We start from the raw sequence: 23,048 nt of genomic DNA, 5'->3' as shown, positions 1-23,048 counted from the left end.
GTGCATGTAATGTAAGTTCTATTTTTTATATGTATTTTTCTCTGTACAGAGTAATAAATATCATCCTATGTGATGCAAGTAATTCACTTCCAGGATTGTGCATATAAGTGATCAGACTAATCCCATCATTAAATTATCACACCTTGCATTCATCTTTAGACTCCATTTCGATGTATGGAATATATACAGGTCATGTTTTACATGACATGACTCTCTGCTTTACAAAAGGGTCTGATTTTTGTGTTTCTAAGGAGAGGAACAAGTCAGCAAAGCATCTACAAAATGCCTGATTTACATAAATACATTTGCTTGTAAACACAATCGAGAGTCTGAAGTGGGCAGTCATCTCAACTGAAGTGAGTACCATTCCTTGCCTCAACTCCATGCTTCAAAGCTTCTCAAAGAGGACTATAACTAAATCAGGTATTTTACAGGTTAGCTTCTCATAGCAACTGAAGACAGCATTTCAGTTTGAATAGTGTGGGATTTTACTGCTCTGCTGAAATTCATGATCAAGAGGCAAATTGGAGCATTGTTCAGATTTTCTATGTATACCTTCACTGTATCATTTAAAGTGATCCAGGCTAGAAAAACTACCATATTTGTTACAGAATACTAGAAATATTAAATCAAATGTCAAATTCAAACAGTCTGATTTGGTTTAACAAGTAATACCATATATTCTCTTACAAATTTCAGGGAAAATATGAACCCACTTTATCCTGACCTCTGTATATAAAGTACTCTATACCCATAAGAGATGTACAGTTGTCTCTGACTGGAGGCAGGCAGAACCAATTTAAAAATTACCAAATTGTGTTTGTAATAAACTGAAAAAAGTTGGTAGCACAGAGTACACAACTAAAATATATAATAAAAATATAAAGATATCTGGGGGAGGATAAAGCTTTTCATTCTTTCTCCATCAGAACCAACGTTCTTCATGGGAGTAAGACTATAGAAAAGGCAAAATCACAGGTTATTGACAGTCCTCAGTTATGAAGAGACACACAACATGAATCCTTATAGAAATCAGCAGCAATAGATTCTATGATTATACAAAGCAAAAAAGTCAAAAACTTCCAGACACAGACAGACTGTAGGCCTGTAAAAAGAAGCCCATCTGAATATTTGGTGCACAGAGAGCACATGCCTCAGGTGCATTCAACTTTTGTGCTTTTCTTTTGTGCACAAAACCTGATACAACTGAGGATCTTAGGCTGGACCATGGTAAATAAAAAATTCTGAAAAAGTTCCTCAAAATTAAAGCATCGGTTAATTCCTAGTTGTAATTCAAAGTTATTTTTTTTTTCACTCCTAGGAGCAAGCAAATAAAAATATAGCCATATACATGTGATTCTACATGTATTTATAGTTACACGCTGAGCGAGGAGATCTAGCAGGAGACGGCTAGTGTTGGACACCCAGCTTTACTATTGCAATATTTCTTCTTGGGCCACAGACAAGGCTGTAGATCCTGCGTTCCAGCTTAGAGGATTCTTTTGTTTTTTTTTTTTTTCCTTCTTTCTCCAACATGGAATGTCACACAGCCTTGCTTCAGTCACTGCAGGGGAAAAAAAAAAGACAAGTAAAAACCTAAGCAATAGCAATATATCAGTAAAAGTATGAAGACTACCAGAATAGATGTTTCCCACCCTCCACATTCATGGAGTACAGACTCTGTCATTTACCTTTAAAGGATTATCACCCTTGCAAATGCAAAATTATTGACCTTATATATTTGAAAATATATCCTGTTAGCATCAGAAAATATAAAGGGATCTTTTGGAACTTATGGGAAAAACATATGGAGAGTAATGTGCTGAAAATAAAGAGGTTTCTCAAATATTAGCCTACAAAATAGCCTTGACTTCTTCTCAACCTCAAGTAGGAATTATGCCATCTAATATTATGTCTAAGAACTTGATAATTCTACCTAAGTTATGTGGGAGTACTGTGTGTGTGTGTGTGTATGTATGTATGTATGTGTGTGTCTTACTTAAGAAATAAATGTTCATGATCCAAACCTGTGGTCCAAGAGAATTAAAAACTACATTAAGAACTTTTGTTTGCCAAGATGAAGAAGATCTGAAAGTTTTGCTTTATATATTTATGAGAACCTTTGTGGAAATAAAACACATTTATTACTGGAGAGATCAGTTACTACAACCTCTATGGATGGTAATATGTAAACTATAAATGTATGGTCCCCTAGGCAGTAGTACTACGTACAGTTAACACACAGAAACTTTATAGTTCAAAATGACTAAAGATAAAATTCTAACACTGTATTACTAAAGGCTGCAACTTCAGTATGTGTCAAGTGAAGAGTTGATTAGATAAATGATGTGCATGCATACAAAAGAAAACAAAACCAGGAAACTCCTTAGTAACAGAGAAAAAACTTCAGATTCAAGATGTGTAAGCAGACATATTATAGTGCACTCCATATGCTACTGGTGTATGTGTACACCCCCCCCCCCCCGATACACACACAAATGCACACACATTTACTTGGCCTTTAGTATAGACGAGTATGTATATATGAAAGTCTAGAAGGCCACATGCAAAAAGTAACTAGCTTCTGGCAAGGCATAACGCAGAAAGTTGGCACTTTTTATATTCTCTATATATGTAATGCTGGTATTTCTTTTATGTTAGAAGAAAAATAACAAAACGTGTTAAAGACTACAGACTACAATCCTCTATTTGGGAACATAAAACATTTTCAGCACCTCCTTCCAATAACTGATCGAGTTTTACTACCTGAAGAGTCCTACAAGTCAACAAGGTTTATAGATCCTCCATACCTGTTAATACTAAAACAAAATTGGTTTTCCTGCAGTTTTTTCTTGGACATAAGAAGTAAAACGTTTTAGAAACTTAGGGTACTCTCGCTTTGCCACTGCTCTTAACACCGAGGCTGGCGCCCATCCTCCTGGGTTCACTGTAAATAAAGGAAAATCCAATCGATTAAGATGTAGTTCTCTACCTGCACGTGACGTACCTACTGTACTTCTTTGCCTTTCAAAAATTCTCCATTTCTTAAGCTGAAACTATTCATCCCCTAATGTCAACCCATCATATATTAACAGGTGGTAAGAAAGGATGAATTATCTTTCTAAAATAGTCATGATTCTCCCTAAATATGGAATACTAACACAGCAACATTTAAAGTTATTTGTTCATCACTCTCTACTATAACTAAGTAGCAACATTTGTTTCTTTAAACATTTGAGTAGTCATGTCTTTGAATAACAATGAACATTTGAGTATTTGATTAGAAAGGTTGCAATCAGGACTGTAGATGGAGGACAGTAAGAAACCAAAACAAATGAGAGAAAGGGCTGCCCAGCAGTGAGTTATAATGAAGTACACACACTGGAAGCTATTGATGACTGACAGAGAAAACTCTAATTATAAATACATTCTACCAGGCAACTAGTAATAAAATGGTTCTTAAAACCAAGGATGTATGACCTATATAGATAAAGTTTTAAAATGTATGTACCTACTCATAACTTTAAAAATTCTCATATACTAGTTCTAAGGTAGAAATTCTGGCATGTAGATTTTTAATGTCTTCCATACAATTCTATATACAACTTCTCTCCAGGTTAAAGACTAGTAAATTGGATATTTTTGTGTAGACGATGGTCAAGAACCTACAACCAGAATCAATCAGAATAGAGAAGAACTACATACCATTAGCTACATATGTAATCTTACACAGAATGTTGTCTCTGCTTATCTCCTGGTCTCCCTCTGGTGGGCTTACTAAAGTTTGACAAATCATAGCGACATTGATTTTGGCACGGACACATCGATTATTCAGCTGTCAAAGCAAACACACAAACTATCATTAGTTTGTAGAATATTCCTTATTTATAATCTCTGTTGCCTTATTACTGCATTAGTTTAAACTCTGTTATCAAACCTCCAGAAAACTTTCCTAAAATAATTGATGCACGCTTTTATTTTATGTGCACAGGTGCTTCCTCTGCATGCTTGTCTGAGCACCATGTATGTGCAGTACCCACAGAGGCCAGAAGAAGGTGTCAGGTCCCCTGAGATAAGTTACAGTTATGAGGCATCACACTGGTGCTAGGAGTTGAACCTGAGTTATTTGGAAGAGCAGCCAGGGCTTCTGAGTCATCTTTCCAGCTCCCATTTAAAAATCTTATAACTACCAATTAACATATGTCAAACTGACAGCAGGCTTTCCCCTCTTTCAAAGTACTAACTAAAACTAAATCAAGGTAGAAACAACAGGTGTGGAGCATAAGGCTTAGGAGATAACTTTAGGATGTAGGCTACTCATAGGACACAAGCAGCTACCTTACCAAACTCAGAAGGAAAGCTACACAGCTCCAGAGGGGGCACTGATAGCCACGGCACTTGGCTTCAGAAAACACAAGGGCTGTCTCAAGCAATCTAACATAAAATCTAAAACATACCAAATCAAGTATCTGTGTGGGTAGGAAGGGAGTATATACATAAATGTGGCTGTATTACAAATTTAGCTTTATATTATAGAATTCTACTCATCTCTATACTATACTCACAGGAGCACTGTCATGATCCACAGAAAAATTACAAACTATCCAAGTTTCAGGGTCATTTTCGGTCAAGGCTGGGATCTTTCGAATAGCAGAAAGATACAGTACATCTCTCTGAGAAGCGGGCCACACTCTCTGTGAAAGAATTAAACGTGTTTTGACAATTTGACTTATTTTTATTCATGTCATACAGAAAAATAAACAAACAAACAAATGAGGAGCCACCTAAATATCCTGCAGTTGAAATTTGTCCAGGTTTAAGGGGGAGACATCAGAACCCCTGTAGGGATGCGTTATGAACAGACACTACCTTTCCAAAATATTCAAGGGAGTCCTCTTCTTCTTCCGTTTAAAATTATTATAAATTCACCATTTTAACTATTTTTAGTGCACAACTTAGTACCCTACAGCCACAGACACAATATCTGTAATGACAATGCTTCTGTAATTTGCTATCACTTCTGACAGAAACTTTGTACCCAGGAAGCATCACTGATGGTTCATCCAGCTCCCCAGTCTCTGTCAATGTTCTATGTAGAGAATCAAAGACTTAGAAAGCAATTAGGACTACAACTTCTATATAATACCTCTGAATTAAATTGTTTACACTTAATACTTCTACTTTTAAGGTATAAGAAAAACCATTTCTATAGAAATGACATGCAGCTTATAACTGGAACTATCTACTTTAAATGATAGAAGAACAAACTTTTCTCCTGTTCAAGTTATTTTTATGTCGAGAATTTGGTATATGCAATTGAACTCTGTCCTTATTATATAGTGTCTTTCTTAGTTACTGAATGCAAAAAGTGGCCAATCCCACAATGTCAGTACATTTGCAAAGTTTATCTTTTAAAGATCTAAAATGTCATGAAGTTGGGCAAATGCAGATAGGGCAACTGAAGAATGGCTGTTGTCTGTCTCTAGTCACTCAGCACTTCATTAGAAGCAGAGAAGCAAGGTCGGGCACGCAGCTCAGCCTGTCTATCACACAGGTGTCCCTGGGTTCACTCCCCAGTACAGTATAAACCAGGTGTGGTCATGCATGCTTGAGGATCCAACATTCTAAGTACATAGTGAGTTTGAGGCCAGCTTGGGATACATGAGACCCTACCTCAGAAAACAAGAAACAACAACAACAAAAAAAAACATAAAGCAGGACTAAGCCATCAGTGGGGCACAGCGCCACACCTATAGTTTCAGTCACTCAAGAAACTGAGGCAGGAGGACTGCCTAAGCAACATGGAGACCTGTCACAAAAAACAAAAAAAACAAAAAACCAAAAAAACCAAGGGAAAAAAAAAAAGTAATGAATACAAAGTTATAAGGACAAGAACAAAAGAGACACCAAAATCAGGGGCCAAGTGGTCTTCCTTCACACATCACCAAAGAAGCCAACTTGAATGGAGAAAAGTTGTAGACTGTTATCTGATTTCCTTGTCTAGCAAGTTGAAATTTTACCTTAATTTTTCTTATATTATGTAGCATTTAAGTAATTTTACATTTAGTTCTTAGTCTAACTATAACTACAGTGCTTTCCTCTGCATGTAGTATTTCTCAGGAGGGATACTTTTAGCAGACTGCTTCCCAGGATCAATTATTTTCTAATAATAAATTTCTTCAGCTTAAACTATTGCCCTTTGATCTTCATTATATACTTACTATAGGACACTTGTCTGATTAATGTTTCCTACACTTTCGATCTCACGTTAGACTCCCAATCCTGTGTGCTGACACAGAATACCTATTGTTACACATCTGTGGACCAAGTGGCAGGTCAAAGGAAGTATGGTCACACTTAAAGAAGACATCTCTTAAGGACACTGTGCTCCAGAACTCATGTTTGTTTTTCATATTCAACTCAATCAAGAAACAATTGTACAAGTCAGAAATAACCCACTGAGTAGGAAAATGAGGTACTCACTGTATTATTATACCACTGTACATTATTAAATAGCATTGCTTTAGGTGGATTTATCTGTAACTTTCTCTTTTACTTTGTATAAAGTATTTGAGGCAGTTAAATACCTCAGAGAATAAAGGTGCTTCCTGCTGGGTCTGTTGCCCTGAGTTCTATCCCTGGGGCCCACATGGTAGAAAAGAAAATCAACACTAGTGGGTTGTTCTCTGACCTACAAACACAGACACATGCACACACACACACACACACACACACACACACACACACACACACACACACACACACACACACACACGCACACGCACACACACACCCCCACACACGCACACACACAACCCCCCACACACCCACACCCACACCCACACACAAAGTAAAAAAAATCGGCATTGTTAAAAAAAGTGTAATAGCATAACAAAAAGCAAGAGCAACACTATAACTCAGCAATATTATACTGAAAGGCAGAGGGAGAAATAATATAAAAGAAACCAATTTATATAATGCTTCTCTGTGCTCTAAGAATACAATGAGTCTCTCAACTTCTCCTTGCTTCCAGAGAAGCTCTGTAGATAATGTTCATATTTGGCCACAGTTAATGCATATATGCCTTCATTACTGTTCTCATAGAAAACTGTCACTCATTTTCATTTGAGAGCTATCATTTATAGGGTGAAGCACTATATTTAAAGAGTATTTAAATCAAGTCCAGAAGACTCTTTTTCAGACTAGTTTAGAAACTAGCTACAGATCTTTAACCAATGCTGCCTCTAGACTGTGTTTCTCAGAGTCTCCACACATTTCTGCTCTAAATGACCTGATATAATTTTCAAATATATGACACTCCTGAGGTTGTAACAGCCTTTTTTCTCATTTACCATTATTTTATTTGCTAGTTAAAATAACTTTCATTAATTAATTTACTCATCCCATATCCCAATATCAGTATCTCCTTCCTCCAGGTCGCCTCGCCCCCTACACCCCATAATTCCTCCCTCTATTCCTCACTCCTTTGGGAAGGTGGAGCCCCCCAACCCCACCCAGGGCACCGTCCCTCCCTGGCACATCAGTCACTGCAGAACCAGGCATGCACTCCCCTCTGAAGCCAGACAAGGCAATGAGCCAGGAGAACAGGATCCACAGGCAGGCAACAGGTTCGGTTGTAGGGGGACCTGCATGAGGACCTAGCTGCACATCTGCTGGGGCCCCAGGTCTGATTCATGCTCACTCTTGGTTGGCAGTTCAGTTTCTGGGACCTGAATAAAGTCTTTAAGTCTCAGCTGGACACAGTGGCATAAGCCTTTAATCCCAGCACTTGCAAAGCAGAGGCAGGCATACCTCCATGAGTTCAAGGCTAGCCCAGTCTACACAGTTGGATAGCCAGGGCTATATAGAGAGACCCTGTCTCAAACAAACAAGCAAACAAAACAAACAAAAAAGGTATTTGGATATTTTGTGGGATTTAAATTTAAATTCCTGCCATAATTTACTGCAGCAAATCTGTATGTTCGAGTCTGAATTATTTACATCTTTGGGGACAGATGACAAGACCATTACCTTGTGCGTTTGATAAATGATGATTGCATTATCAGCTAATGTTTCCACCACATGAAAGTTTTCTATAGTAGCTGAAATGAAGAGAATCATATTAGCAGCTGCAAAAAGACTATAAATGACATGCCGGTAAAGCAAATAGAATCCTTCATTACCTACGCTACATCTAAATGGAAGGCAGCTAGTACTGGGCACAAGGGCTGAGTTTCTTTTCATTCTTTTCATTCTGCAGATGGTGGCGGTGATGTCTGATTAACAGGAAATTTTCTCCAGTACTGTATCTTCCAGAGCAAGATAAGCAATTATAATCATTACTGTATTACCCAGGTAAAGTTGCAACTCCTCTCTTTCCCATAACTTGCTGGGTTAGTGTGTTCTAGTTAGGCATAGGTGATTATATTTATGAGGATCAAATGTCAAAATGCCAATGATAAATACCATATGATATTCAGAAATACCGGTTATCTATGAAATGTGAATCTAAGAACACATACATAAAAATAATTGTAACCTAACTACAGCATGATTCATCTAGGAATTTATCACACAAACAAGACAGTTTAGAAAAGAGTAGAAGAATGAGAAATCTCCCACAGCAATCCTGACTTTCTATTAACTTGATCTGTCACCTTTGATGAATCATTTGATACAAATGAATTTTACTTACTTGTATGGAAAATATCTACCTATCATAAGATACTATTAAAGTATTGGATCCAGTGATATAATATCTTACGTGTTTTAAACAGCTGAGGTGGTTTGAATAGGTTCAGCCCCCATAGACTCATGTGTTTGAATACTTGGCCATAGGCCACTAGGTGTGGCCTTGTTGGAGTAGGTGTGGCCTTGTTGGAGAAGTGTGTCACTGTGGGGGTGGTGAGGGTGGAGCTTTGCAGTCTCCTATGCTTAAGATATACCCAGTGTGGCACACAGTTTCCTTTCTGATGCTTTCAGATCAAGATGCTCGCAGCTCCTTCTCCAGCACCATGCCTGATGGCACGCTGCCATGTTTCCCATTATGACAATAATGAACTAAACCCCTGAAACTGTAAGCCAGCCTCAATTAAAAAAGATTTTCTTTATAAGAGTTGCCTTGGTCTTGGTTAATCTTCACAACAATCAAAGCCTAAGACAACAGGGAAAAACTCTACTTAAAAGTAAGGTACTACTAAGCATAGCTGTACATACCTGTACTCATACCACTTGGGAAGATGAGGTGGGGCCAGTAGTCCAAGGCTAGCTTGGCAACACAGTGCAATCTTATTTTAAAAGTTATGGGTCTGGGGAGGTTCTGCTCAGTGGTAGTGTAGTTGCCTAGCATATGTGAGGTTTGATCCCACTACCACCACCACTTGCAAATGAAGGTAAAGTATAATTATACCTATATGTGACTCTCTTGATATTCTCTATAAAATTTGGTAAACTATTGAATATAGTCAATCAGGTTTGAGTTGACATTAAATTGAAATGAAAATAATTATTTGGTAATATTTTAATGATGATAGCTTACATTCCCAGTCATTGCGAACATCAACACTCCAAAAGTAATTGCAGACCTCATGTCCTGTAACACCTTTAACTGCATGAGTAGCTTTCAAAGGATCCAGAACGATTCCATTTTCTTCAACTTCTCTTCTGTATACCTAAGGGAAACATATTAAAAAAAAACAAAAAAAAAAAAACAAAAGACTTCAAACCCTTGGCTCTTGGGTACTTTAATCAGGTAGCCTATTGCTCCCATGCAATGCACCCTGAACTGTCCTTTAAAAAAACAAAACAAAAGACTTCATGTTTTCAAAAAACAAACAGATAAACAAACAAGGTAGAATCTTAAAGTACAAACTTGAAAGTATGCTTTTAAGTTGAGTGGATTTTGCAAGGTCTGGTGGTGTATGTGCCTGTAATCCCAGAACATGAGAAGTTAAAGCATAAGGATGGCAAGTTCAAGGCTAGCTCTGCCTACATTGCATGTTTGAGGCCAGACTTAAGGCCCTACCTAAAAAAATGCCAGTTGTTTTTGAGAATTGTAGTTATGACAATCTATTTATACAACATTCTGTTTTAAGAAATTAAAATTTCTTATACATGGCAAGGATATGTCAAAATGACAAACCCAGGGTAAATTTCTTTTCTTTCTTCCTTCTTGTTTTGTTGTTCTTGCCTTTTCAGACAGGGTCTCACTATGTAGTTCTGGCTGTCCTGGAACTCACTATGTAGATCAGTCTGGCCTCAAATTCACAGAGATTCAATCCACCTGTGCCTCACAAGTGCCACTAGGCTTTAAGGCATATGGAATCATACCCAATTCCAAGGTAAATTTAAACCATGAAAAATTATATGTATATATGATGAATGGCTAATCGCTACAGACTTTAAAAATAATATAAATTAGCATTATGAATCAAACACTTGCAAAGACTGTTTGACACAGCCAACAGGGCCAAACAAGCCTGGTTAGAATACAGCATCAAACTGGAGATTCACTGCTGCTTTGTTCAGCATCAGGAACAGTATCAGAAATGCAGTGGGTGTTCAATTACTTGCTGAAAGAGATGCTGAAAGCAGAAATAGCAAATGGATTATAAACAGAGATTTATGTTTTAAACACTGAGGCTGTGTACCTTAAGTGATAAGTGTAATCTATTATTTCAAAATCACAGATTGCTATTTAGAGAAATCTCTGGTAAGTTCTTTCAAGAATAAGGAAATATGGCAAGAACAAGCTGTCTGCTGTGTTGAGATGTGTGCACATGTGACACTCTGTCTTGTGCCATCTCTTCTTGACACGTTTATTTATGCACACTGTCAGGATGACCAATTCCACTAGCACTCCAACTGGACATTGGACTTTTAAAAATTTATACATTCAAAGTTATGAAAACTATTAAGTGTACTCCTGATCCTCTCTGAAACACATGTCAGCCTGGCTTTCTTACAACTGCTTACATATCCTACTGTAGATCTAGATCACACTGTACTCGGTGCTTTTGACTGCTCTTTCAGGTCTCTCTTTAATTCTTCCAAATCTGTTGAATCTCTTTAAATGATATGCTACATGAAACAGAAAACCTACTATAGAAAATCAACTTTCTCCCTGGTAGGTTACTGTATGACTCTGATATCTAACCCCAATTTCTCTGTCTCTAATGTGTGGGTTATACGAATGACTTTTTTCTTTTCTTTACTCATTACAGGTAGAAGAACTTCACTTAGATTATTAAGTACTCCTGGTTTCTGTCCATTGTTTCACATCTACATCTTCAAAGGACAGTGATTATCTGAATAGTAAGTGTGGTGCAAGGATCAGAGATAAGAGTGGGAGAGAAAATAGACCACAGAGAAGAGAAACAAAGTAAAATCTGGGAACAACATTTATCACATTTAAATCTAAGATGGAAAGAAATCTCTAGTGCCTAGAGAGAGACGGCTCAGCAATTGAGAGTATTGGCTGTTCTTCCAGAGGACCAGGTCCTATTCCAGCACCCAGCAGCTCACAGCTGTCTCTAAATAGTTTCAGGCCATATCGACCAACACCCTCACACAGATATACATACCGGCAAAAAAAAAAAAAAAAAAAATATTATCTAAATAGAGGGCCAACAGCAAACTGTAGTCTGTTTTACATATAAACTCTCGAATTTTACTTTCTCTGCTGTCTAGGTAAAACAGAATATTATTCTTACAGATTTATATTATGATCACAAATAATCAATTAATAGAAACAAAGCCATGAAAAAAGGAGGCTTTACTTCCCTTTGGTATTTCTTTGATATAATAATTTGTTTTAACATTTTATTAAATATTGGTATCAGTAGCCTTCACTTAGCAATCTGAATAATTTGTGTGGGAATTACCTTCATTTCTCCTTCTTCTACAACCAGTTGCCAATTTGCATCACCACCTACATCCTGTAATGAATAATTCATGTGGTTCTGTACCATTTCTTCAACCTTGAAAAGAAAAATAAAGCCATGAGAATTTACATGTCATAAGTAAGTCACTATGTTTCAAACAGAATGGTATTGCTTACTTCAGTTCAGAACTAGCACACTTGGAAAGCTCAGGTTAGTAAGTTTTACATGGGAAGGATCAGTTCAGTCACACTCGACACATCCAGGTAAATGGACTAGGAGAGAGAACTGTAGGAAGATGTATGCTTCACTCAAATGACATCAACTTGGGGTATGTATCCATTACTAAAAATCAGAGATGATGTCCTAAAGCACAAATCATGGAACACTGAGGAGAAAATGGAGACACACACACCTCCAACCACCACCTCCAACCACCACCACCACCACCACCACCACCACCACCACCACCACCATCACCTAGTCCCAATGTCCCTATATTTAAAGCTCTGTAGAGATTAGAAACCTTGTTATGTGTCAAAGTGAGAAAAATTTATTACATCAGTTAACCTCTCTTGAACATAAACCAATATAAAATAACCCTTTAATTTTAATTCATTATTCTGAATTCTTTTTTTCTTTTCTTTTCTTTTTTTTTTTTTTTTTTTTGAGACAGTGTTTCTCTGTGTAGCCTTGGCTGTCCTGGAACTCACTCTGTAGACCAGGCTGGCCTCGAACTCAGAAATCCACCTGCCTCTGCCTCCCTCCCAAGTGCTGGGATTAAAGGCGTGCGCCACCACTGGCCGGCCTGAATTCTTTTACAAATAGTATTAATAACATTCACATATGTTAGCACTTAAACATAACCACGTTTAATTTATTGCTTCAAAATGTCTACCTTCCCTTTCCTATTGAGGACTGAACCTGGCCAGAGTTTTGACCATGTATATTTTTCTAGACCTACTAAATTTTAGTACTGGTACATAACCAAAGTAAGCAAAGAAAACAGAATACACAGTTCATAATCTCAGAATACTAAATCATTTACTTGGACAATTACTTGAAAGTGAGCTTCACAAAGTCACACAGATTGAGATGTTTTGAATAAAGTGGAATGTTAGACTATTATGCTAACACAATAATCTTAGTAATAAATACATAAAAGAAAGCAGAAAGAGTCAAAATATTGACTACACTCATATTTAAACATTTACTCTTAGTGTAACTAGTAATTTCCCATAAAGCATATTGTGTTTGCCAGGCATATTGAGCAGAAAGCTAGTTTATACATTTTGAAGTAGTGGTTTTGAGGCATAAACTCTTAAAATACTGATAATAGTTATAATTTCCTATACTTAAGGATGTTATCAATATGTTATAGAGATGTATACTTCTGTTATATTAATCTTGATTTGGCAATCATCAAAATTTTTTTGACAAGTTGTTAATACTGACCCCAAAATCTAATTTTATACCAAATAGTAACATTTTAGTATTTTACTAATATTTCTTAAGATAATGTGAGTGACCATAAATTTTAGAGTCGAGGAACTTAATAATTTACCTAATAGTACATTCTGTAATTCTGTCCTTTTAGCTGTGAGGTTTAGTATTAACTAATCAATCATGCCAGTGATATATTCTTAAACTGTATAAAGCTTTAATTAGAAACAAAAAAAAAAACCCAAAAAAACAGAAAGACAACTCTAGGTGCTGACTAGAGAACGCCACATGCCTCTGAATTCTGAACTTGGCTTTGTGTGGGTCAGTGTTACAAATACATAGAAGGCATGTGATTCCCGCTAACTACAGAAAAGAAAGCTACCCGAGGAGTGCTGCCTTGATTCACTGGCCTGTCACCAGAGGAACACTTCACCTTTTTTGAGATTCCAAATCTTAGAAATGTTTAGACTTGAAAATTATGGACTTGAAGTAAGGAATTGGGGGTTAAGAACTCCTGTGTTTATCATGGATTTAGAGACATAAAAAAATCCTACTTCCCATGACTTACAAGTGAAGAAGGAACATAATATATTTTATTGTAGTAAAGACAAAGAATTCAATTCAATACTTCTAGTATCATTTACAGCTCTTTTGTCATAACACATGCAAGTAGTTGTGGTTTTTCCATAAATTATTTCTGAACTAGCTATTCTAAATATTTGCAAATATTTTAATTTGCATTTTCTACAAAAGAAATCATGTTTAACAAATATAATCTGATAGGAAAGAGCACAATATGCAGAAATTAAGCTGAATCTCTCTAGACCAATTTTAAAAAATGATATTCCTATAACAAAATTTTCAAAAAGAAAATGGCACTTAAATCAAAGTTAACTGTTGTCTACAGACAGTTTAAAGTCTTGTTTTATTTTGGCTAAAGAGGGCTTAAAAAAATCCAACAAAGAAGCACAATATAGCTAGTACCATTCTCCCAGAAACTCAAACTGGAGTAGTAAAAGCATTACACCTATTTTCATAGAAGCTTTTCTTCACTGTGTCTTCATTGAGATACCTATACTAGAGTTAAAAATACATGTTGCAAGTACATTTCAGAAAAATGTGTTCTATGCTCACTACGAGATACAAAGTGGCCAATATGACTACAAAAGCTGTGCCTGTGGCAGCCACACTTCAGATCTAACTTAACAATCTCACCAGTTTACTGTATGTATATATAGAGGCCTAGAGATAATTAAGTTTGATGGGATATCAAAGCCTTTTTATCAGGATTAAAGTGTGATATTTCAGGAAATATTGTGACTAGTAATAAATGCTATCACGCCTCCCCACCCTCAAACAGATCAAGTTATTTTACTGCATGTTGTGTGTATGTATGTAAGGGGAATAACTGGAAGTCAGAGGACATTTATGGACAAACTGGAGTCCATTTCTCCTTCCACTATGTAGGTGGCAGCTCAGGTTGCCAGGCTTGTTGTCTCACTGACACCCAAGTTAACTAGGTAAGTATAATTTCAGAAGCCACACACTTGATTCTTTTTACCTAGAGTGGGCACTAAATCTACCCACCACAGTATCCTACCAATGAACTATAAAAAAGTAAGATATAAAATACAGGTAAGGCACGAGGGGCACTCATATCTAAAACATTCAATATACTGACACATTAGGATACTTCTAAATCTGTAGTTTTCTGAAACAGTTAAAGACAGACTTTTAAAGAGAAAATTGTCCTTTGATGGTACAAACAAAAACTTAGAAGGGCCCAAACATAGTTCTGATCTTTTCTTATTCATGCCAGAGGAAAAACAATTTTGTTTACTGTTATATAGTCACAAGATAACAGAGGGGCTTGATGAATAGAATATTAATAAATTAACAGAGCACTGTTACCCAAAAGAAAATAGCCAATGATGTTAATAATTGATTCACTGAAGAAATACCTACAAGTAGAGCAGGTTTAGCTTCTAAGACTGGGAAAAATGAGCTGAAGTATTTAGCGTCAGTATAGAAAGGAAAACAAACAAACAAACAAACAAACAAAACACCCACAACAAAACTAGCCTGGAGTATAAACTGGCCCAACTTCCCTGGTGAGCAATTTTTCAATTAGAATAAATATAACTTAGACATTTTCATGGCCTTTGTCCCAACAATTTCACTTCTAGGAATATAAGTGAAGCAAACATTTCTCTAAGTATACAAACCTTTATATAAAGAAACTATTTCAAGGGTGCTCACTGTAATAACTATAAGGAGAAAAACTAAAATTGTTCAATACTAGGTTGAGTAGGCAAACAACAATGTGCATTCATTCAAATATATACACACACACACATAAACATACATACATACATATATATGTGTATATGCATACAGACCTATATTAATGGGGAGTAAATCTATTAAGTATATCTTTAAAAAGGTTACAAAATGTTTTTTGGAATTATCTACTAAGGTAGCAAAAAGATAGTTATTAAAGTACGTATCAATATATCAATATATGCCTGCTGTGTGTGTAGTCACGTGTGGAATATGTGTGTGCACATTTGTGTTTATGCAGGTACATGTGGAGCTCAGAGGCTGGCATTATTGCCCTCCTTTATATCTCTGCATGTTTTTTTGTTTTTGGTTTTTTTTTTTTTTTTTTGTTTTTTTAGAAAGGGTTTCTCTGTATAGCCCTGGCTGTCCTGGAACTCACTCTGTAGACCAGGCTGGCCTCGAACTCAGAAATCCGCCTGCCTCTGCCTCCCAAGTGCTGGGATTAAAGGCGTGAGCCACCACCACCTGGCTGCATGTTATTTTTTGAGAAAAGGTATCTCACTGAATCTAGAGCTCAGACGTGGCTAAACAAACCTGTGCCATCAAGCTCCAGGAATCCTCCTGTCTCAGGTTCTCCACAGAGGTAAAGCCACAATGGCAAAGCAATGTTTTTCACATGTGTCCTCTTGCTTGCAGTCAGTGAAGGAAGGCTTTACTGACCGAGCCCTCTCCAAGGCTGCGGCTTTTATTTTCTATTTTGTTGTACTGGAAATTGATCCCAGAGCATGCATAACCACAGATGGGCCCTAGCCAAAGCTTTTGTTTGTGTTTCTTTTTCTTTTCTTTTTTTTAAATGTGAGCTTGCTACACTATCTAGGCTGGCCTCAAGAACTTTAGCTCATGTGGTTATTATACCTTGGCACACAGACATTAAAGGTGAGCACATCGATCATGAGGCTGGCCAGTTTGCTATAGCACTTACACTTAAGCCACAAGACCTGGGACTTAATGCCTAAGAGCCACTTGGTAGAAGGAGAAAAAAAATCCCTCAATTGTATTCTAACCACAAAAATTTTAGAGAATATCAATGATGACATTATTTAGATGTACTTTTAAATTGAAATTTATTATTATTTATGAGTATGTTTTACGCATGTGCCAATAGATGTGTGGAGATGAGAGGAAAACTTCTGAAAGCGGGTAATCTCTTTCCATTGCGGGTTCAAGGGATCATACTCAGGTTCTCTGGCTTGCACAACAAGCTTCTTTACCCATTGAGTCATCTTGCTTGCAAGTGTGAACATTTAAAAAATATGAACTGATCATAACATCATGCTTCAATAACATTTTGCAATGTTAGATGGTTTAACCAGGGCTTTGTGCATATTATGCTAATATTTTCCCACTCACATACAGTCCCATCCTTGACAAACAACTGAGAGTGATAACAAACTGGCTTATTTTTTTCAATTAATTACAAAATGAAGACTTTGGCTACCTAATATTCTAAGGTCTTTTAAAATTAATTTTTAATTTTTTAAGGTCTACATTACTTAATAATTTTAAAATGTTCACAGAATTCCTTAGTATACATGGAAATGTGGTATATAAGGTAAATATAACAAAACATGTTTCAAATGTTAGATCTTTGGCAGACTCCTTACTGTAGAAAAAAAGTTATATAACATTATTCAAAGTCAGTACTCTTATGACCTTGGAATTCTTTATTCTAAAGATACTGGAGAACATGACCCCATATTTGCTAACAACAACAAACACAAAAACAAGAAATACTTTAAAATTTCAGCATTATTTTCTCTTTTTTACTTCTTTTGTTATACAAAGAAGTATATGATCAAAAGCTGAAACAGGACCTGATTAATCATATAGCACCATATGCTAGCAAAAATTCTAGCAGCAAAACTAACCTTTCTTAGTTTATATACACTAGTTACAAAAATGTTATCTATACAAGTACGCTGAAATTTGGGAAAATCTTACAAAAAATAGTTATACACTTAAAGGCTTTCAGTGACTGTCTGGCTCTATGGTTAAGGCTCAGGTTGCAGTTCGGAAGACAGAACTCTTGTGCAGCCTCATCTCTCCTTGCTCTTAGCCCAGTTGCTCTCATTTAGAGCCTGTATGTCCCAACATTCGAATAATGATAGGTTTCAGTTAGGTCATGACTTTACTTTTCTTCATTTCTTGTCTGTGTGAGTACACATGTGTATATGGGCTGTAGATGCCAGAGAACAGACTTTACACATTATACCTTAGTTCCTATCCAACTGTTCTTGAGATAGGGTCTCTCACTGTCTTAGACTTTGCCATGCAGGCTAGAAGGGCCAGCCAGTGAGCCCTATGGATCTGGGGACTCCTGCCTTTGTACGAGGAATGTGAAGAGTGGACAAAGGCCTCATAGTTGTACAGGAAGTACTTGAGCGCCTGTGCTGTCTCACCATCTCTAAAATTACTGTTTTAATGAAAGATAGGGCTTAGCAGAGTAAGTCAGCATCCCCTGGCATCCATCTGCTTTTGTTACTCACGTAAATATACACTCTTTAAAAGGCAAGCAGAAATAAAAAAATAGTAAATAACATAGACATATAGTTATAGGTGATTTATGATCAAGAACTGCTAAATATTTTCTCAAGACATTCAAGGCAAAAAGCTGTAAAAAAAAAAGTCAGGAAATGTGTATTGCTAAGTCTTTTTTTTTTCCTCTACTGCATTAAAAATGAATGTAGATTTAACTTGTAAGTATAATGTAACTCAGACCTGTGTTATGACTTTGAATAAGTTTTATTGAAAACAATGCATGTTTGTTTCAGTCATGCCTCATAATCCTAGTAAAGCACTTAAGACTTACTATGTTCTTAGACTCTAAAGCTCACTCCGACGACACATGTACTTAACCAGGTTTAAACCCAGTCACCGTACCTAGGAGCTCAGGTTTGCAACATAACATGGTCCAAACATTCAACTGCTGTAAAAATACAAAACTGAATTGCAAAGATCTGAAAATTAAAACAAACCCTTAACGTTTTTAAGGACTGGGACTGCAGCTGAGAGGCACAGAGAACACCTAGCATGCTAAGGCTATGGGCTTAATCCCAAGCACCAAGAAAAAGAAAAAAAAGTGTTTAAAAAATGTCTACACTAAAAAATTCTTTTCTCTCTGGTAAACTGATCTTATTTTGAGGGGAGAGACTGCACATTCAGTTTAGTATCTCAAATTCCCAATCCATTAGTGATGAGAAATAAACTTAGACCCAACTTCTACAGATTTAGCAGATATACAAGGATATTAACTTAAAGTATTCACAGGTAATTTGAATAGAGAGAATATAGTCTGTTCAATAAATTTAGTATCATAACAGTAATGAGACAACTATTAGTTAAAGTTAAAGTCACTGGAAGTCATTTAAAATTAGATAAAAAATGAGAGTGTTAAAATCCACCTTTATGAAATAGAGTATCCATGTCCATAAAGGCTGTTAAGCTGCAGAAATAGAGCCATTACATGAGGAGTGAACAATCAGGCTACTTCTATATACTTTAATTCAGTTGAAAAATTTCCCTGAGTACTACCTTCCTTAAAATCAAATTCGAAGGTACTCCTAGTGGGGGGTCCAAGATAAAGGGCACATGCAAGGCTGACAAAGGAGAGCTACTTTGTAGATAAGGAGACCCTTTTTAACGATTGTGATTATTTAAAATTCAAAACCAGAGCAAGTAGCCCAATCAATAGATTGCCTAGAACTGGGCAAGCAGGAGGAAATACAGCAAAAAAGACTCAAGTCCACTCGATATATTTATACAGTACCTGGGAGCTGAATCTGTGAACATCGTCAGAGGCACTGACTAGATCAATGGAAGACATGGAGGAAGAGCGACTATAGGGCTACCAGAGACAGACAAAGAAAAAACCAAGGAATCAGAACAAAGGCACAACAGAGCATTCAGTACCAACTTGCAAACACAAGATAAAGAAAAACAAGCACTGTATGAAGCAGGCACAGCAGCAAGTGCTGACCACGCACCTGTTATGCATTATGTATTATGTATTATGCTCCAAACTCACTCCAAAAAGAACAAACTATTTCCAAATTACAAAGTACTTAAACTCACGGAAGGAAGAGATACTATTTCCCACTATCCACTCCCTATCCTCACCCCTCCACTTCACCTTAAATAAAAAACAAAGAACATATGTTCAGAATATGATTTAGAAGTAGGGAATATAATAGTAAAAAAACCTTACTACTTAAATTCATGAGGAGAAGGGAAAATTTCTACTACAGGCTAGTCCCCAGAACAATGAGAAATGCAGGTATTCTTTTAGTAAAGTCCATCTGCTTACCTTTTGTACAAATCTATGAGTCCCGACAGAAGAAAAGGCATCTCCAGATGGTAATGATGTAGGCCAGTGTAGCCTGACCTTTTCACTCTGGGACTGAGAAAAACATGTTAGCATGAGATGTCTCTGAAGTATATTTTGTAGCCTACAAATGGCTACTATAGCCCAAGACTGACATTTTATTAATGAGCATATAAGATATAATTACCTGAATTAGGAAGCTGCTCTACAGACACAGCTTTGCTCAATCTTAGACACTTCAGAGATCCCAAATTAGTCTCTTTCTATCCTACAGATACTGCATTAGATTAGGGATAACCTCTTTTATATCGTTCCCAGCCAAAACCCTCTCATCCACTACTTGTATAATATCAATTCTCATGAGTCAAGGTTAATATTACTGCTAAATTTCTTTTATCTAAACTCTGGTCAAATCATCTCAATGTACTACATCTAGAAACAGCAGTTCTGGCCCAGACACTACTGTCATCAGAACCAGTATCATTACTTGCTTCCTTTCTAGTTCCTAAGATCATTTCATATGTGTGTTTTTATCTCCTTTCCATGAAGAGAGCCTACCTTCATCTCAGTACCTAACTTGTGCTACTCTGGCCCTTGACTCCCCACCTCTTCTTCAGTTTAACTGACTTCTCACACATTCAAATAAACATTCATTAAAAGTAATCTAGTGCTTGATCTTAAGGACCACCAATGCTTACTACTTTATAGTATTCTAACACCATTTCGGTCTTTGCCATACTAACAGAGATAAAAAAGTAAAAAAAAAAAAAGACTGGCTACAGTGAGTTCACCATTGTTCTCAAAAGTATGGTACTTAAGGCTGTATTTCTAAGAATGACTTCAGGCTTCCAAAATCACAGATTAATTGGGAATTGAAAGTTCCCATTCTTAATGCAGTGTAAAAAAAACAAGCAATAAACTTTACAAATAGGTATGGCATGAACTTTTTAATCACTGACTTAAAAATATAAGATGCAGATAGATTATGTACTACTCAGGAGTTACTCCTGGCTGCTTAGCCTAGCAAACTGACATAACGTAAGTCAATCTGTAGTATGAATACACATATATACTCCACACCCAGGCTAGTCACACTTGTCCCAGGAGGCAACTTCTACCATCAATAGCACAGCCTAAAGGAGAGGTAAGTAAGTAAAACTCATCCCTTAGTACCATCTGGTGGTGAATATGGTAACTGCATTGTAATAGAACTCAAGTCAGGAACCAAATTTATCTTGAAATCAGAATTTAAAAATTTAAGAAAGTCTTTGAGTCAATTTCCATGAAGGGAGTTGGGTACACATGCTGAGACTCCAGTGACGACTGCAGTGGAGTAAGCAAAGTAAAACTGGGGGAACACTGAAGGGCAAGGTTGGAAAACAACAAATGAACTGGTAATAAATGCCGTGTGGCACCAGGGCTAAAAACAAACCCTCTGTGATCTGTGAATTCAATGCTACCTGAGAAAACACTAAAGAGAGACCCTCTAGATATGAGAATGGTTAAAGCTGAATGCCTCAAGAGTAATGAACAGAATATTTCCATTAAAGTCCATATTAACCATGCACACCTCTTTCAAATAATTATCAGTCTTTATGTTTGGAAATTAAAATATAAAAGATTTACAAAGAATCTTTAACACTTATGATAGTTAATATTTTGATTACAATCAGTTTGCCAATTCTGTAACACACACCAAGGAACAGCTGTGGTGTCAGAATGAATGTCTTTGGAATGTGAGTAGATGTACCTGTTCCTCTATCTTATCTTGTCTGTCAAGAGCGGCTTCAACAGCATCAAAGAACTCCTCCTCATTAATCAGACTGTTTGGACCTTCCTAGATAATAGACAGGAAACAAAAAGCAACCATTTCATTTATTTAAAGAAACAGAAAACACTGACAAGTTTGATATTACCTCTGAGAGGAGAAAGTTGAACACTGACCTAATACACATTTGTTGAGCAAATATTTGTAGACCACGAAGTATACTAGTATAGTATTGTCACAGTGGTAACACACACTCCGAAAAATCTCAACTATTATAACTAGCTCATCCAGTATACTTCTTGTTTGTTTTGTGAAACAGGGTCTCATTTGTACTGTGTTGTCCTAAAACTCACTTTGCTACACACACTGGCCTCACACTTCGCAGCAACCTCTTGTCTCAGCTTCCTGAGTAGTAAAATTACAGACTCAAGTCATCATAACAGGTACATTTACTGTGAACTGGCTAATGGTGTTTTAAGGTAAAGGTCTATAGCAGGGATTACTGAACTGTCCAAATCCAGCTGGAAAGACAGGTCAGTGCATAAAGCATGTCTGGGAACCTGTGTTCACATCCTTAGCACCATGTAAAAGCCCAGCCAAGAGGTGTAAGTCTGTATCCCCAGCATTAGGGGATAGAGACAGGTCAGTCCCAGGGCTTGCTGGGCAGCCAATCTAGCCAAAATAGCCAGTACTCGGTTCAGTGAGAAACTTGATCTAAAAATACAATAAGGACACCCAATGTCAACCTCTAGCCACCACACTGTGTACACGTGTACACACAAAACAGACAAGGACAAATAGCTTACAATTTCAAAAGCAATGAAGAAAATAAAAAGATAGATGATTTACTTGAGAACTTTATATTTTCTTAATTTTGTTTTGCTTTTGTAATGCTGAGACCTGAACTTGGAATCTAGTACATGCTAGATAAGCAGTCCACCAATGAATTACTCCTTTGCTAAGAACTGTACAGTTTAGAATTAAAATTCACAGGAATTTAAAAAAATATTCTATATGTATATATTTTTTAAAAAAATTATTTGAGACAGAGTCTCATTGTAGCCCAACAAGGCCTTGAACTCCTGATCTTCCTGCTACTAACTTCTGAGTACTGGGATTGCAGGTCACCAGACCTTGTTCATTATTTTTCATCAAGAAAAAAAGACGAAGGTGTACTTTAAATAGGTGGAGTAAGAATACTCAACAAGTGGGGGCTGGAGAGATGACTCAGTGTTTAAAAGCACTTGCTGATCTTACAGAAGATCCAGGTTCACTTCTCCCAGAACATACACTGCAG

The 23,048-nt window shown here is 36.7% G+C and overlaps 1 protein-coding gene across 4 annotated transcripts in view; it reads right to left on the bottom strand.

Moving 5' to 3' along the window:
* Window positions 1–1,259: 1,259 nt before the first annotated feature.
* Cert1 (ceramide transporter 1) overlaps window positions 1,260–23,048 on the bottom strand; it is a 95,975-nt gene continuing 74,186 nt past the window's right edge. Inside the window, exons 9-18 of one of the 4 annotated variants that reach the window (XM_076927213.1) lie at window positions 21,734–21,820; window positions 19,966–20,058; window positions 19,429–19,506; window positions 11,883–11,978; window positions 9,539–9,671; window positions 8,032–8,102; window positions 4,566–4,694; window positions 3,706–3,835; window positions 2,811–2,947; window positions 1,260–1,564 (exon numbers count right to left, since the gene is read on the bottom strand). In XM_076927213.1, the coding sequence (XP_076783328.1) occupies window positions 2,820–2,947; window positions 3,706–3,835; window positions 4,566–4,694; window positions 8,032–8,102; window positions 9,539–9,671; window positions 11,883–11,978; window positions 19,429–19,506; window positions 19,966–20,058; window positions 21,734–21,820 (945 nt within the window). In that variant the 3' untranslated portion in view covers window positions 1,260–1,564; window positions 2,811–2,819. Of the gene's footprint in view, window positions 1,565–2,810; window positions 2,948–3,705; window positions 3,836–4,565; window positions 4,695–8,031; window positions 8,103–8,181; window positions 8,310–9,538; window positions 9,672–11,882; window positions 11,979–19,428; window positions 19,507–19,965; window positions 20,059–21,733; window positions 21,821–23,048 lie in introns of those variants that run through there. The other 3 variants (XM_076927214.1, XM_076927216.1, XM_076927215.1) reach the window with 3 other exon arrangements.

The sequence above is a fragment of the Arvicanthis niloticus genome, chromosome 29 (genome assembly GCF_011762505.2).
Source record: "Arvicanthis niloticus isolate mArvNil1 chromosome 29, mArvNil1.pat.X, whole genome shotgun sequence".
Lineage (NCBI taxonomy): Eukaryota > Metazoa > Chordata > Mammalia > Rodentia > Muridae > Arvicanthis > Arvicanthis niloticus.
This window is presented reverse-complemented; position numbering and strand designations above follow the sequence as displayed.